A 13,697-nucleotide genomic window follows, 5' to 3' on the forward strand; every position below is an offset into this window, starting at 1 on the left:
AGTGGCCAGGGTCGACAGAGCGTTTCAGCGGGTGTATGCTGATGTGATTGGTCCTCTAGAACCATCTAGAGGCAATGCAAGATTTTATCTTGTGTGTGTGGATCATTTCTCTAACTTTGTCTGGGTTTATGTGTTAAAGAGGCCACAGGAAGCCTTGGAAAGGTTTCAGGAGTTTTGTGACAAGGTTAAAAATGTGCATGATGCTAACATTGATTGTCTTTTGACAGATGAGAAGCAGATTTTTCTTTTACAGGATTTCCAGAGGTTCCTGCAGAAGGAAGGGATAAGACACAAGGTTGCTGTTTCAGCGGGAGCGTGGAACAGGGGTGTCTGTGTACGGGTGAACAAAGAATTGCAAAAGGGGATGAATGCGCAATTGCTTAGTTCACATCTGCCACATGAGTTCTGGGCGGAGTCACTCATGTCGTTTTGTTATGCGTGGGTGAGAAAGGTTTCAAAAGAGTTGGGAAGTTCTCCTTTTGAGAAACTGTTCCAGAGAAAACCTTCTGTTGCCCATTTCAGGGTTTTTGGGTCTCATGTGAGGACAGAAGCTCCAGGTGGAGTAAAGAATGCCAGAGGCATTTTTGTGGGATATGAAAAGGGTCTCTACAAAGTAATTTTGTCTGAATCTGGTCAGGTGATTCTCACAAAATTTCTAGAGAGTGCTCCTGAACAGGAGAGAGTGATAGTACACACATTTCCCACAGAGGACGATTCAGATGATGATGATGATTTTACAGATTACAGTGGTACTGAGAGCGACAGTGATAGCTCAGAGAGCTCTGTTGTCACAGTCATTGAGAGGAAATCTCACACAATGGATAGACCTTCACAGGTGAAGGGTGAACCACTGTTTGCTATTGGAACTGGTTCTCCTAAGAGTCCTGAGACAGAACCAGTGAGCAGAGAGGATCAGCACCTCTTGCGCAGGTCTGAGAGAGTCACAAAGGGTGAACCACCCAAAAGGTACTCAGAAGAGTTTGCTAACTTAGCTGTTGCATGTGTTGCTGTTGTACACAACCGAGAACAGGTTGGAGCTGTGTCTAAGTCAGAGACAAAGACACAACAGAGAGTTGCTAGCCAAGGTAATGCAGATGCACTCATTCCTTGGAAGCCAGACAACCAGAGAGGTACACTGGGGAAACCAGTGGCGGGTAGTTCCAAGGGTGGAACTGAAACAACAGGGGAGTGTTATGTGTATAACAACTGTTTGTTTTCTTCTCTGGATCACGCTTTGCTTGCCGCAACACGCATTGATTCTTTTGGGGGAGGTTGTTACGAAAAAGGAGCAATGCTGCTGAGTGCTCCAGATGGCTGGAAAGCCGAACAGGATGTTGATATTTTGGGACTGTACCGTGGGAACAATGGACAGTCTATTATGTGCACTGAGCACCGGATGTTAGCTCAGAGTGTCACATGACCCTGTACTGGAAGTACATGGGTGGGGTATTCCCTCTCTACTGCTGATGTGAGAGAGTGCAGACATGTTTCCTATGCACTGCTGGAAAGACAGAAATAAAGGCATGTAAATACATTTCTGTCTGTCTCTCTCCCCTCCCTGGGGAATGAGGGAGGAGGGATGGTTGTGTTCTTCTCACGTTGGGAAGGATCGGCCGATAGAGATCTCGCCTTGTCTTGCTGGGAGTCGCTGACGGGGGAGATCAACAAGGAATCAAGCCGGGCACCTGGAGAGTGGCCAATTCCTCTGACTGATATGGCTTTGAAGATTCCAACAGTTAGCCACTTACCTTTTGAATGGCCAACCTGTCTGACCCAAACTTCAAAAACCTATTGCCAAACTGTGCCCTAAGCCAAACCTAATTTCTTGCAGCTTTATGAATCATAATATACCAATAAAAATATGACTGGGATCCTCCAACAAGAATTCACTGGAATGAAATCATTGCTTTGTTGAGGCATAATGCTCACCCATGATTCAGCATACTAAACTATGGTGCAAGAAGCCTTGGGCTCACACAGTCTCCCCATCTCCTCCTCAGGATGGCTGTTATGTACTGAAGTTCTCACCCTGGGCCAGCAGGGGGATACTGTAGATAGTTTCACTCAGGTCCACATATGCAAATAAGGGATTGAAAGTGACATTCAGTGATTGGATAGTTACAGAAAGTTGCTACGGTTGCGTTGTAGTGGAGCTCTATATAAGCAGGCTGGCTGAACCCTTCAGTTCAGTTCTGTTCTGGCCTGTGAATAAACAAGAGCTGTTTGAAGAATCGCTGTGTTGTCTGATATGTTCACCCACAACTTAACAATGGCCATGAGGAGATCACATGCTTTTGTTTCTGTTTTCAATTAACGACTACATTTGAACCCTACACTGTGGCACTGGTCAACTCTGGTTTATTGAAACAAGCTGGTTATAGAAACCACAGCAAATAATAGTGATGACATAACTACAGTTTGCCATGGCAGGGCAGAATGCTAAACTGCAGTTACCGTGAAAAGTGAAACTCCTTCCAAACTCCTTCTTGTGGGCCCAGGGGAGGAAGAGAGGGATGAGGGGAGCCTCTATCACAAAAGACAGGGTGAGGGAGCCTGGTGCCCTCCAATTGCTGCTATACTCCATGAAATATACTCAGAGTCGCAAAGTGATTTCATGCTCTTTATTCAGCTCATAGTGGTGAGGAGGAATGAATGACAGTCCCCTCAAAGCATCTGCTTTATATACATTATTTACACAATGGGCTGCACATGATTGGCTAATTCCGGAATTCTACTGTAAGCCAATCAGGTTGTGGATTCACTGCTATCTGGAGCATGATTGGGTGGTTCCTGCCAACCAATCATACTGCTGCATTGTTCTAGGACCAATCAGACTGCTGCATTCTGAATCCTATTGTTCTAGGACCAATCAGGCTGCTGCCTTTTGGATCCTATTGTTCTAGGACCAATCAGACTGCTGCAGTTTGGATCCTATTCAACTCAGTACATAACACTCCAGCTCCCATCAGCCCCAGCCAACATAGCCAATGGTAAGGGAGAAGGGGAGCTGCGGTTTCAGCAGCTTTTGGAAGATCACAGGTTCCCCACCCCTGCACCAGACCATAGTTTAGTGTTACGTCCAAACAAGGCCAGATTCTCTATTGTCAAAAGGAGAACATAATTCAAATTGATTGCTGGAAGTTTCCAAAGCCAAGGATCAAACACGTTTTCAAAAAAACAAAACAAGGCTAGGAATATAGATTCTATTGATCTCAGGGGGGGATGAAACTGTTTTGATGGAAAATTCTGGACAAACGAAAGAGAAGCTATTTTAAGGATGCTGATTGACGGAGTTGACAGCAACATGGCCTATGTATCTTAGACGAGTAAGGCTTGATCTCCCATCTCTTGGAGAAAGAGCTCGTTGATTTGACGGACTGCTGAACCAGGCCTGTAATGAGTTCGGCAGGAAGAAGGAGATCAGGGGGAAAACTAAATCTCTAACTGTTCGGTGGATGTTCTAAAGGACTGTAAAATGAAGAATCAATTCTACAGCAAGTGCTAAAGGGGAAAGGTTCATCTGAAGGAGAATTCAGTATATCATGCTCCCCCCCGCCCATGAGTTTTATTTTGTAATTTCGAAGAGTGCATATCCCTATTTACACAGAGGGATTGTTATGGTGCTAAAGGCAATTTCATCTAATGCCTTCTTTGCTTCTATTTTCTTTAAGGGCATTAAATTCCACACATTTATCGAGAAATGCATGGTTTTTCAAAGCCTTAAAAATAGCCATGTTTGCATTAGCTGACCAATTAGAACAACACAGGTTTGCACCCTATGAAATTCCTGGGATTATTCATAAAACAAGTAACCTGTATATATCATATCACTCCTTCATGGGATAGGGGAAAGATCTTCACATAAAGCAAAATCATGAGCCATAGTTAAAATTCTGAAGTCCAATGTACTGAACGGAGTGGCTATTGCAATTAGACTGGAGATTGAAATAGGAAGGGGGGAAAACCTGAAAACTATTCAAGATCTTATTCTTTTCCAAAGCAAGAAGATAACCAAGAAGAATCTTTGCGGTGACTTGGTGCTCTGGTGTGCACTAAGTATGCCTTTCCTTGACTCAACTCACACCCACTTTGTCAGAAGAATAAAGAAAACATCAGTGGGGAGAACTAGGTCAGGTAAAAAGTGAGCCAAGGAACTTATTCAGTCTACTTGTTCATGTGTGTTCCTCATTCCTGAGGCTAAAACCATAAATTATGTTAACTGCACATAAGCAGTTAAGTTAAATAGCCACTGATTCACTGAGCAGAATCAGTATCACAACAAACAGGACTAGGGGATTAACTCTTCCCTCCACTACTGGCTTTACAGAACTTTATTTTAACTACCCTGGGAGGTACTTGTTAAGGAGATACTTTTCTGTAGCTTCATCCCACAAAATTCCTGTGATTTTTTAAAAAACCTGCAACCTCAGGAGGACGGGAGGTCTGGCAGATGGCTGTTTCCCAAAAAGGTGGGGCAGTTCTTTAAACTCACCTCATAATCCAGGACTGGGCAGGACACACCCGGATCACAGGCCAGTTTCCCAGACTGTTCTTTCCCTCCGGACCTGCCAAACTCATGATCTCAACTAGGGCAGTGCAAGCAATGTCCCAACATGGGACAAGATCATGACAGGGCCAGGGGAAGAGACACTGACTGCTGTTATTAAACAAAAATTGCATTTTTCATTGTGTAATACCGGTATATGTTTTTTCAGAGTTTATGTATATTCTAATAATAATAATAATATTTATACCATGCCTCTCTGGCTAGGTTTCCCCAGCCACTCTGGTCGGCTTCCAAGAGAATATTAAAATACAATAGTCTATTAAACATTTATTAAAAACAGCCAATAAAAAGAAGAAAACCTGCCCTAGAACCATAATAACTGCCCCTTACCCCCAAAGACTCTGGCCATTGAGAGTTTACACCTGCTGCTATCTGCACGAACTTTTCTGGCATTCTGTCCCTCCGTCACACTGAAGTGTGACCAGATGCTAAAACCAGCTTGTATAGGTTGGGGGTTTTCCCCCCTCTCTCCCCAGAGACAAGACAGACTCCTGAGAGAAACCTTGCTTCTTTAAATAGTAACATGAAAGAATCCCTGAGTGTGTCATGTTCTGCCTAACTGGAAGAAAAGTGGGAAGGAGGTGCAGGTAAGTTGGCCGCAGCTCGAATTAGCGTAAAGGCGGGACCGACCGCTCTGACTCATTCAAAAGCCCAACCTTATTCCCCCCCAAGCACACAAAAAACCCCATGAGTGGCATTAAGCATGTTCATTCATGGGTTTGGCACAAATGCAAAGCAGCACAAAACTTCCAAGCTTCAGGGATGAAAACGCTTTGAAGTCTTGTCAGCAAACCCTCTCCCACACCAGGCATGTCCTTCTTTGACCACAGACGGGCTGTCAATTAACTGGCTCTAGCCAGAACGGAGAAGGCTGCATCCCTCAGAGCGTCTAAGTGCTTCTCTCCAAACTGAAAAGCTGAATTTTGCTCCGGGGAAGGGGAGGAAGGTTTGTCAGAAGCGCTGAGGCAATTTGAGAGTCATTTGCTTGCTTGAGCGTTTTTCCATGTTTTCCAATCAGCTGGATCCAAATATTTCTGTACCTAAGCAATACACTTCAGCTTTAACCCTCAAACCTACTGTGACAGCCAAGACAGCCAGTTATCAACTTGACAGACACATCATCAGCTTGCCCTCGCAGTCCCCCTGTTTAATCAATTTGGTGGAAATTTTAAGGGCAACATAATATTAGATCTTAAACTTGTCCCTAATGTGTTTTAGTGGAGGAAGTGGGAAAATTACAGAATCGCAGCCAACTGAAATTCATTTGGGGCAATAACATCAAATATGGCACAAACTATGTTAGTTATAGAGCATGACAAGCCAGTCTTCTGTGTGACGCCAAAAAAAGGGAAATGTAAAAATGCAAGATGGCTGCCAAAATGACTACATCTCACTCTGAAACTGAAAAATATTTAAAATTTTGTTGTTGTGAGGAACTTCCTTGCACACCATACCTGAGCTATACATGGTGCTTTGAAATCCCAACTTTGTGACTTCAAAGCACATTCTGACATCAGGCAATTAACAGCCTAGATCTGATAAGGATCAAAAAGGTTCCCCACCCCTGGTATAGAGGATTAAAGCGTAAGTTACTGAAACATTAACACACTTGAATAAACACATTCTGATACTTATGCATCATTTTAAAATGGATTACATGTCATGTGACAGTCAGATAAAGGTATGGTTGTAATGTTAAACCACTGCTGAGCACCCTGTATAAGCTTAACCTCCCCGCCCACACACAACATATACCCCTCCTCCGCTGCATTTTTGCTTTTAGTTAACCATATCTTCCTTTGTCATCCACACCATGAACCATAATTTAACATGAATGACCGTTGATCTCAAAGCAAGCCTAGTTCAAACCATGCATTGCTGAAACCAACCAACGTTAGGGTTAAACCAATTTTACTGACCCAGACAGCACAGGAAACTATGGTTAACTAAAATGTAAAGCTTCTGAACGCCTCCTCTTAGCCACGGAGGGGAAGAGAGGGGAACTGGAACACAAGATCCCAGGAAGTGGCTGGACTCATTCACAAAGCGCTAAAGTTTAAATCACAGATGGGTTGTTGAAATCCAACTTGCATCAACCACTGTTTGAATGTTACATCCAAACATGGCCATTGTTTCATCCAATCACGCTAAAAGAAAAAAAGCAATGTAAAGTGTGAAAACATTTCTTTTTAAATACATAGGTGTGTGGGTGGGTGTGGGTGTATTATTTCCAATACCAAACTGTAACAATTAAAAAAAACAATTAGAGGAAATTGGCAAGAAGTAGTGAGTGATCTAACAGAAATGTGGCATTCATTATGGTGATGTCAACTCCAGCTTGTTCTGAAATTAACAGTTCTATGGCAAAGTTTACACCAGGAAAGAGTTGGTATGAGCTGTCTTGTTTACCACCCTTGTCGAAGCTGAAAGCGTATGTTTTAGGTGCAGATTCAGATTTGGAGTCAGCAGGGTTCCAAATTTGGGAAATCTCCCTCCATTGCATGTTCTGCTGGTTCAGGAAGGCATTATCATGAAAAGACAGGTCTTATATGCATTGTTGTGATTTAAAGGCAGCCTTAAGATTTGAGCGTCCGTGTTGTTGCTTTTTTCGTAAAGACAGACAGAATTCAAGCCGTTTGACATTTGCTCAAGGAAAGGGGAAGAGCAAAGGAAAAGGAACTGTGATGCCTCCTGCAGGGGACAAGAAGGAAAGATTTTGCAGTGCTCTGCTGCTTCCTCCCCAGGACATTCCCAGACGTTGACATTAGTGGAAATCCTGATTAAGACACTGCCCATCACTTTTATTATTACTCATTTAGACTGCACCGAAGGCACAGAAATTCAGAGCTTTCCGTTCACTAACTGATTTCTTTTCTTTTTAAATCAAGCTGTAAGTTGATGTAAGAATACAGCACACACAAAATTGTCCACTGCTGTGAATCCATACTGGGCAATCATTAACCTTAGAACTGAACAAATGGGGTAACCTTTGGCAGACAGCACCAAAAAAAAAAAGCAATTTTTGCGCCATGAAAAGTTATTAGAACAAGTGCAATTTGCAGACTTTTTCATTTTAAAAAGGGAGGGGGAATGACAAACAAAGATGATATAAAGGAAATTTCTCCCCGTCTCAGGGCAGTTCGGGCAGATACACTCATCACTTGATGGCTGCCAACATCCATTGATGGCTTCCATGTACAAATGTGCCAACACAGATACTGCAGATAAAACTTCTATATCATCCTATGCCACCGCAACGCTATTCAACAGACTCTGTTCACGCATTCTGTTAACCCTTATCAACCATGCGACAATCAAACAAAGAGAAATCGAGTGCTGTACACACACGTATGACCCCATCCTCAGAATAGTGCTTTATTTGTCATCTGCAAATGTAGGTCTGATGAAGGATGGGAAAACCTTGCACCATCACACCTTGGATTGTGAGGCCACAGGCTGTCTGCATTTTGCTTGGCATAAAGGTAGCGTAACTGTACAGCAGGTGTTGACAACCTGCAACCTTCCAGATAGAGCTGGACTACATGCTGGCTGGGGCTGATAAGAACTAGAGTCCAACAGTATCTCTGGGCCACAAGTTCTCCATCTGTACTGGGCCAACTCTGCACATGCAGCTTATGAGTTGAAACTGCACTCCACATGCGAGATCAATAAAATCATGATCAATAAAGACGCCGCAGATCTGAACACAACAGCCAGAAGAATCTTAGTGAGTTCTAGCCATCACAGAAACAGAGAAAAGTTTGCTTAAGTTCCATATGCTAGTAAGAATACATTACATCTGAGAAGTGCTTCAAATTATGCGAACAACATAGAAAGAATGCAGAAATGTCTTCAGTGCAGACTGTCTAGCTCCATCTAGGCTGACATCGATCAGGAGTAACTTAATTAAATGGGTTTGCACTACAGAGTAAAAGTCCCAGAAGAGATACATTAAAGATAAGGACCCATGAGAGCGTGCATAGGATTCAAACACTTATCAGTAAACATGTACATGACCAAGCTGTGAAGCATTTTTTAAGGTAACAGTGTTTTCTTATGAGACTCCAAAAAAAAAAAGTATTTGTATCTCACGTTATGCGAATGCTGTCAACGTGGAACTGAAAATGGAAGTGAAACACTTTTATTCTGAACATACTACAGTTTGGAATGCATCCCTTGCAAACATTTTTGTTGCAGGAAAGAAAATGGTAGAGCGATGATTTTAATATCAAATGCACACTCTTGCCAGTCTGAGTTTTAAATTCAAATTACAGATCTGGGAAATTGGGGGGGGGGACACAATTTAAACGTCATTCATTTAACCATCCAAGACAGCAATAGGTACTATTAAACTGGAGCGTTTTCAACGCATTAAGACCGTTTTCACAAATGGCACTAACAATTGCGTTCCCGCTGTTCCCACTTCTGCAAATTTGAATGTAAAATCCACATTGCTTAAACGTTCATTTGGTTTAAAAACTGGCACTCCGCTTTTCTCCTGTCCCAAAGCATCAGAGTTTACAAGCAACTCCATTCCACACTCAAAAGGCTTTAGCATCATTTGCTGGGGGGGGGGGGAGTTGAGAGGAAGGGCAGAATACAACCCCCCCTGCATATCCACTCCAAACAAGTGCTGCACTTCAAGGGGCAGGACGCATCATTCTTGGATGAGGTCTCTGGCTTCCACCCAACCTAAACGCTCCTTATCTCCTCCTTTCCTGATGCCAGATGCATAACTCGAGGTCCAATTTGGAACGGAGTGCCTGCCTTGGATTGCTGGCTTCAATCTTTGCTCAGCCCCAGCGAGCCAAGAAACCAAACCGGATGGTCTTTACGCATAAGGCTACATTTAGATTTGTGAGTTGGCAAAAGAAAAAAAGAAAACAGGTGGAATTCATCTTCCACTTTCCATGTCCTTGAACCTAAACATTTTTAAAAAAAAAAATCGCCACCGTTTCTAGAGGTGATGGAGAGGATGGCAGTAACAGCCGCCTAGAGTAAGTCATCAGCGGTCGCTTTCTGAAGAACTGCCTCGCCTGCCTCCCTCCCTCCGTTCAGTCTTTTTACACTTGGCTTAGAGAGCCCTCTTCCTCTTTCATTGGGAAGCCGAGAAAGGAGGCGCGCTTCGCCCGTGGAAACTGTTGCAAAGAAGTTGGAACCCAAGCTTGACTCGAGCAAGACGCTGGCCGGCAAGCAGGTGTCTGTCACCACGTGGACTTTGCAAGGCTGAGGCGCTCAGCACCGAAACAACTTGGCCGCTTTCCAATGCATATGGAGTGTGTGTGTGTGTGTGTGTGTGTGTGAGAGAGAGAGAGAGAGAGAGAGAGAGAGAGAGAGAGAGAGAGAATGCGCGCCTGTGTGTGTGTGTGTGTGTGTAGGCGCGTGTACATGCATGTTTCATTCGCTCCCGGCCAGCTTCGAAGCCACCTCTCCAAAAAGCCTGGCTCTGCACACACACCTACATAAAGACACTTCAAGCCATGTCTCTCTTTCCCACTCCGTCCAATAACAGACTCGCGCGCACCTTCCGCCGCTTCCCCTCGAAGAAGTCACAGAGAGAGAGAGAAGCGCCAACTTACCTTCGGCGTCTGCCCTTCGGCTCCGACCACTTCCAACTTCTTCCTGGTCCCGAAGAAGAGCAGCAGAGCCGCGATCCACAAGATCCCCAAGACAGACAGCGCCAGCCTCCGGCTCAGCCGTCGCATGGTTAGCAGAAGGAAGAGGAGGAGGAGGAGGAGACGCCGCGTGGGGAAAGTCCTCTCCGTCTTTTCCGCGAGGCAGCCAGGCGGCGGGGAGAGGGTGGAGCCGACCGGCACCCTGCCTCCCACTACGGGCGGGATGAGTCCCCGCGAACCCCCGCTAGGGGCATGGCGAACGAGCCCGCCTCCAGCAGGAGCAGGCGAAGGGAGTCCCGGGCCGTCTTCCCTGCATGGGGCGAGGAGAAGGAGGAGGAAGCCGGCGTGGGAGGGGCCGGGGGTGGAGAAACAGGCAGCGGGGGGTCCTCCTCCTCCTCCTCCTGATCGCGACGCGCCGGGAAGCGGCAGCGGGCGCTCCTGGGTGCCCCTGCGCCGTGGCTCTCCAAGGCAGGGCGTCCTTCCCCGCCTGGATCCGCCGGAGACGAGCGGGGACGAGGAGGCGCCCGCTTGACGCCGACTCCTAAGCCGATCCAGCGCTTCGCCTTCCCGCTGCCTCCCGATCGGCCCCCGCCCTGGGGAATAGGAGGGGCGCCCCCCGAAAAAGCAACCTCCCGCAGAGACGCCCCTGCGGACGCGCAGGCAGCGCGCTCGGCGCCCTCCCGGGTCAAGCCTGCCCGCCAGCCGCTTGGAAGCCGCTTTGGAGACGTCGCTGCCGCCACGGCGCTCGCTCTGCTCGGCGGCTCCCTGCGAGGCCGAGATCGCCGCGGCTCCGCAAAGGTTCCGGCGGGGATCGGAGGCAAGCGAGGGGCGGGAGCGCGGCGGCGGCGGCGGCGCCCCGGAGTGCCGGGCGCCCAGCTGGCTCCGGGCCGCGGGCGGAGTTGGCGGCTGGCGGAGCCGAAGGCGAGCGCGGCCCGACGGCGCGGGGAGGGAGGCGCCGCACGCAGCAACTTTGGAGCGTTTCGGAGTTGCTTGGGCGAGGAATGGCCGGGCTCGCCGCCGGAGGGGGGCGGTGGGAATGGGCTCTCCGCCTGTGCCTTGGCGGGATGGGGCAAGTCCTGAGGCTGCAGCGGCCCCTACGCAACCCTTAGTCCCATAGCACTTCTTCTTAAAACGCAATGCCAGTTTGTATTAATTTTGTAAAAGGCAAGGCTGCAAAGCGTAAATAGCAAACGCACGAGAGAGAGCCCTGGAATCGCAGCAAAGGTAAGTACAAAATAAAGGAGCTATAAAACAAAGCGGGCTTCTCAGTCAGATTATTTGGTGACTCTTCACAGGTTACGTATAGCATGCAGCATAGAGTTCCCAAGATACTGGTCCCTCCAGTACTCTTTGTACTGCAAAGAGTTCCCTAAACTTGGAGAGGACTGAAGTCTAAAGCTTTTTATTAGCATGTTGATAAAGGAATTCACTTGTGCAATCTTGGGCACACTATTACTTGACAATTCAGTGAAACTTACTTCCGCGTAAACATACTAGGGTAAGCATGTTCCGGTCGCCCTGTTTCATCTCCTTTTATTTTTCCTCCCACTTTCATTTTTGGTTTCCACAGCTATCCTTTGCAACTGATTTGAACGTTGGCCGGGATCATACATCCTATTAAAAACAAAGCCTATTCTGTTGCTTGCCCTGCATTCACAATATTCACAGGTGTGCAGAAACATCCCGCCTGTTGCTTCTCACATGCGTATCATGGCCTCCTCCCCCACAGGTAAAGGCTGCATGGAAAATGCGCACAGAATCTCCCTAGGTTTCCCATGATTGAGGTGGCCTAGCATAAAACAGGAAGATGGCAGGAGCCCAGGTTTTGCAGTGTGCTTCCCGTAAGCGTACCCATGCTGCTTCTTTCTGCGATATTCTCCTCTTGCTGTGTTCCCTGGGGCACTTGGGTGGGATCACATAAAGAGGTTGATTGCGTGGCCAAACCATTCCTGAGAGAGCACTGTCAGGAAGAATGTAATGAGCCTGCAGCACTCTGCTTTGACGGAGCTCAGCAGTTTGTCTGTAGTTCATCCACAAGCCCTGTGGCAAGTAAGTCCAGGAAAATGGACCAGCACACAGATTTGTATTGGCTCCCCCTTCCTATACATAACAGGCAGCCTGACCTGAACTACATCTACTCAGAAGTTCTGTTTGAATCAATGGGGCTTACTTAAAAACCAAAACAAAAATGGGGTTAGGATTCCAACCAAAGTCATTTGTGGTGCATCCAGAGTCTGAAAAGTGGTGGGAGGAAAAATCTTCCGGTTTAGAGGCAAAATTCTTACTTTACAAGCCTAAACATAAATATATTTGCAGAGCAATAAAGTTTCTCTCCATCTCAGTTAATAAAGTTGCCACAAACCCCAAGTAGAATAGAATGATATTATAGTGACATCACATAATGTCTGCAGAGATGATTGATTCTTGGGAGTCTTAACTGCTTGTCGTTTTATGGTCAGGAGAGAAACATTTCCCCAGAACAGCTTAACTGGCAGCAAGGAAGAAAATTCATCTTTCCCCGCAGCAAAGGATGACTTTGCTTACTTCCAGGTGGGTCTGTTTTTACTAACCTTGCCCAGTGTCCTAAAAGCCTCACCTGCACCTCCGCGTATTGCCTCTTAGTCTTTGATGTCAAACTTGCAAACATATATGTCAGGAAGATTTGAATGAGGAAGCTCCTCTCAGGGTTAGATTTGCTGCTTCCACCCAGCCTTGCAATTCCGTAAGCAGTTAAAATGTTGGTTAAATCATTCAGTGCTAAAGAACACAAATTTTGCAATTATGTGTAAAGTGAGGGCAGTGTATGTGTCTCTTTCCATTAAACATTTATCCAGTGTTTTCCCAGCTGTCCACGTGTCCTTTTTAAAAAATACACCTGCCTTTTCTATCCCAGCAAAGGATGCTATCAAAAATTCTGTGCTATGCTTGCAACCCAAATTAGTACAGTTTGAAGAATGGAGACTGTATATGCTTTATGAATCCTCAACTCGGCTCATAGGTGGGCTCTGGAAATAGATACAGTGAGCTTCCTGGAAAGGCCCCATGGGACGAATTGCCTCATGACAACTTCCCCTGGACTTTCCTTAAAGTACAAGAATCTGGGAAGGCAGACACCTGAGAGCTTGAGGTCTTTTCGCTCTTTTTGTTTTCAAGGGAAGTCCTTCATTCATCAAAGGAATCTCCACCCACTGATTTCATCCAGAGTCAAAATGCAGGTTCCATAGGCATGCATAGGACAAGGCAACCTTTCAAGTAAACTAGTGCCAAGTTTTCAGCAGAAAGGTTAACTGCTTGGAGAACCAGTGCATGACATACAGGGGTGGTTGGTGCCCATTGGGGTGGAAAGGGCGGGAGGCGAGATGGGAGATGGAGCCAATGATGGGTACAGCAAACTAATTCTCAGTTTGTCCCCACCTTGCTCTCTGCTGAGGTCTACAAAGGCAAAACTGAGAACAAGAAACTGGCAACCAGGGGTCCATTATGGACTAGTTGCAAGAAGGCAGGCAGGTGGGGGC

General features: G+C 46.2%; 1 protein-coding gene across 1 annotated transcript in view; it reads right to left on the reverse strand.

Annotated features, from left to right (window-relative positions):
* The window catches only part of GALNT14 (polypeptide N-acetylgalactosaminyltransferase 14), a 250,909-nt gene extending 240,059 nt beyond the window's left edge, over positions 1-10,850 (reverse strand). Inside the window, exon 1 of the mRNA XM_083604545.1 lies at positions 10,147-10,850. Within this exon, the coding sequence (XP_083460671.1) occupies positions 10,147-10,272 (126 nt within the window). The 5' untranslated portion in view covers positions 10,273-10,850. The remainder of the gene's footprint in view (positions 1-10,146) is intronic.
* Between the last annotated feature and the right edge of the window lie 2,847 nt (positions 10,851-13,697).

The sequence above is a fragment of the Podarcis filfolensis genome, assembly GCF_964270895.1.
Source record: "Podarcis filfolensis genome assembly, chromosome: 3".
Lineage (NCBI taxonomy): Eukaryota > Metazoa > Chordata > Lepidosauria > Squamata > Lacertidae > Podarcis > Podarcis filfolensis.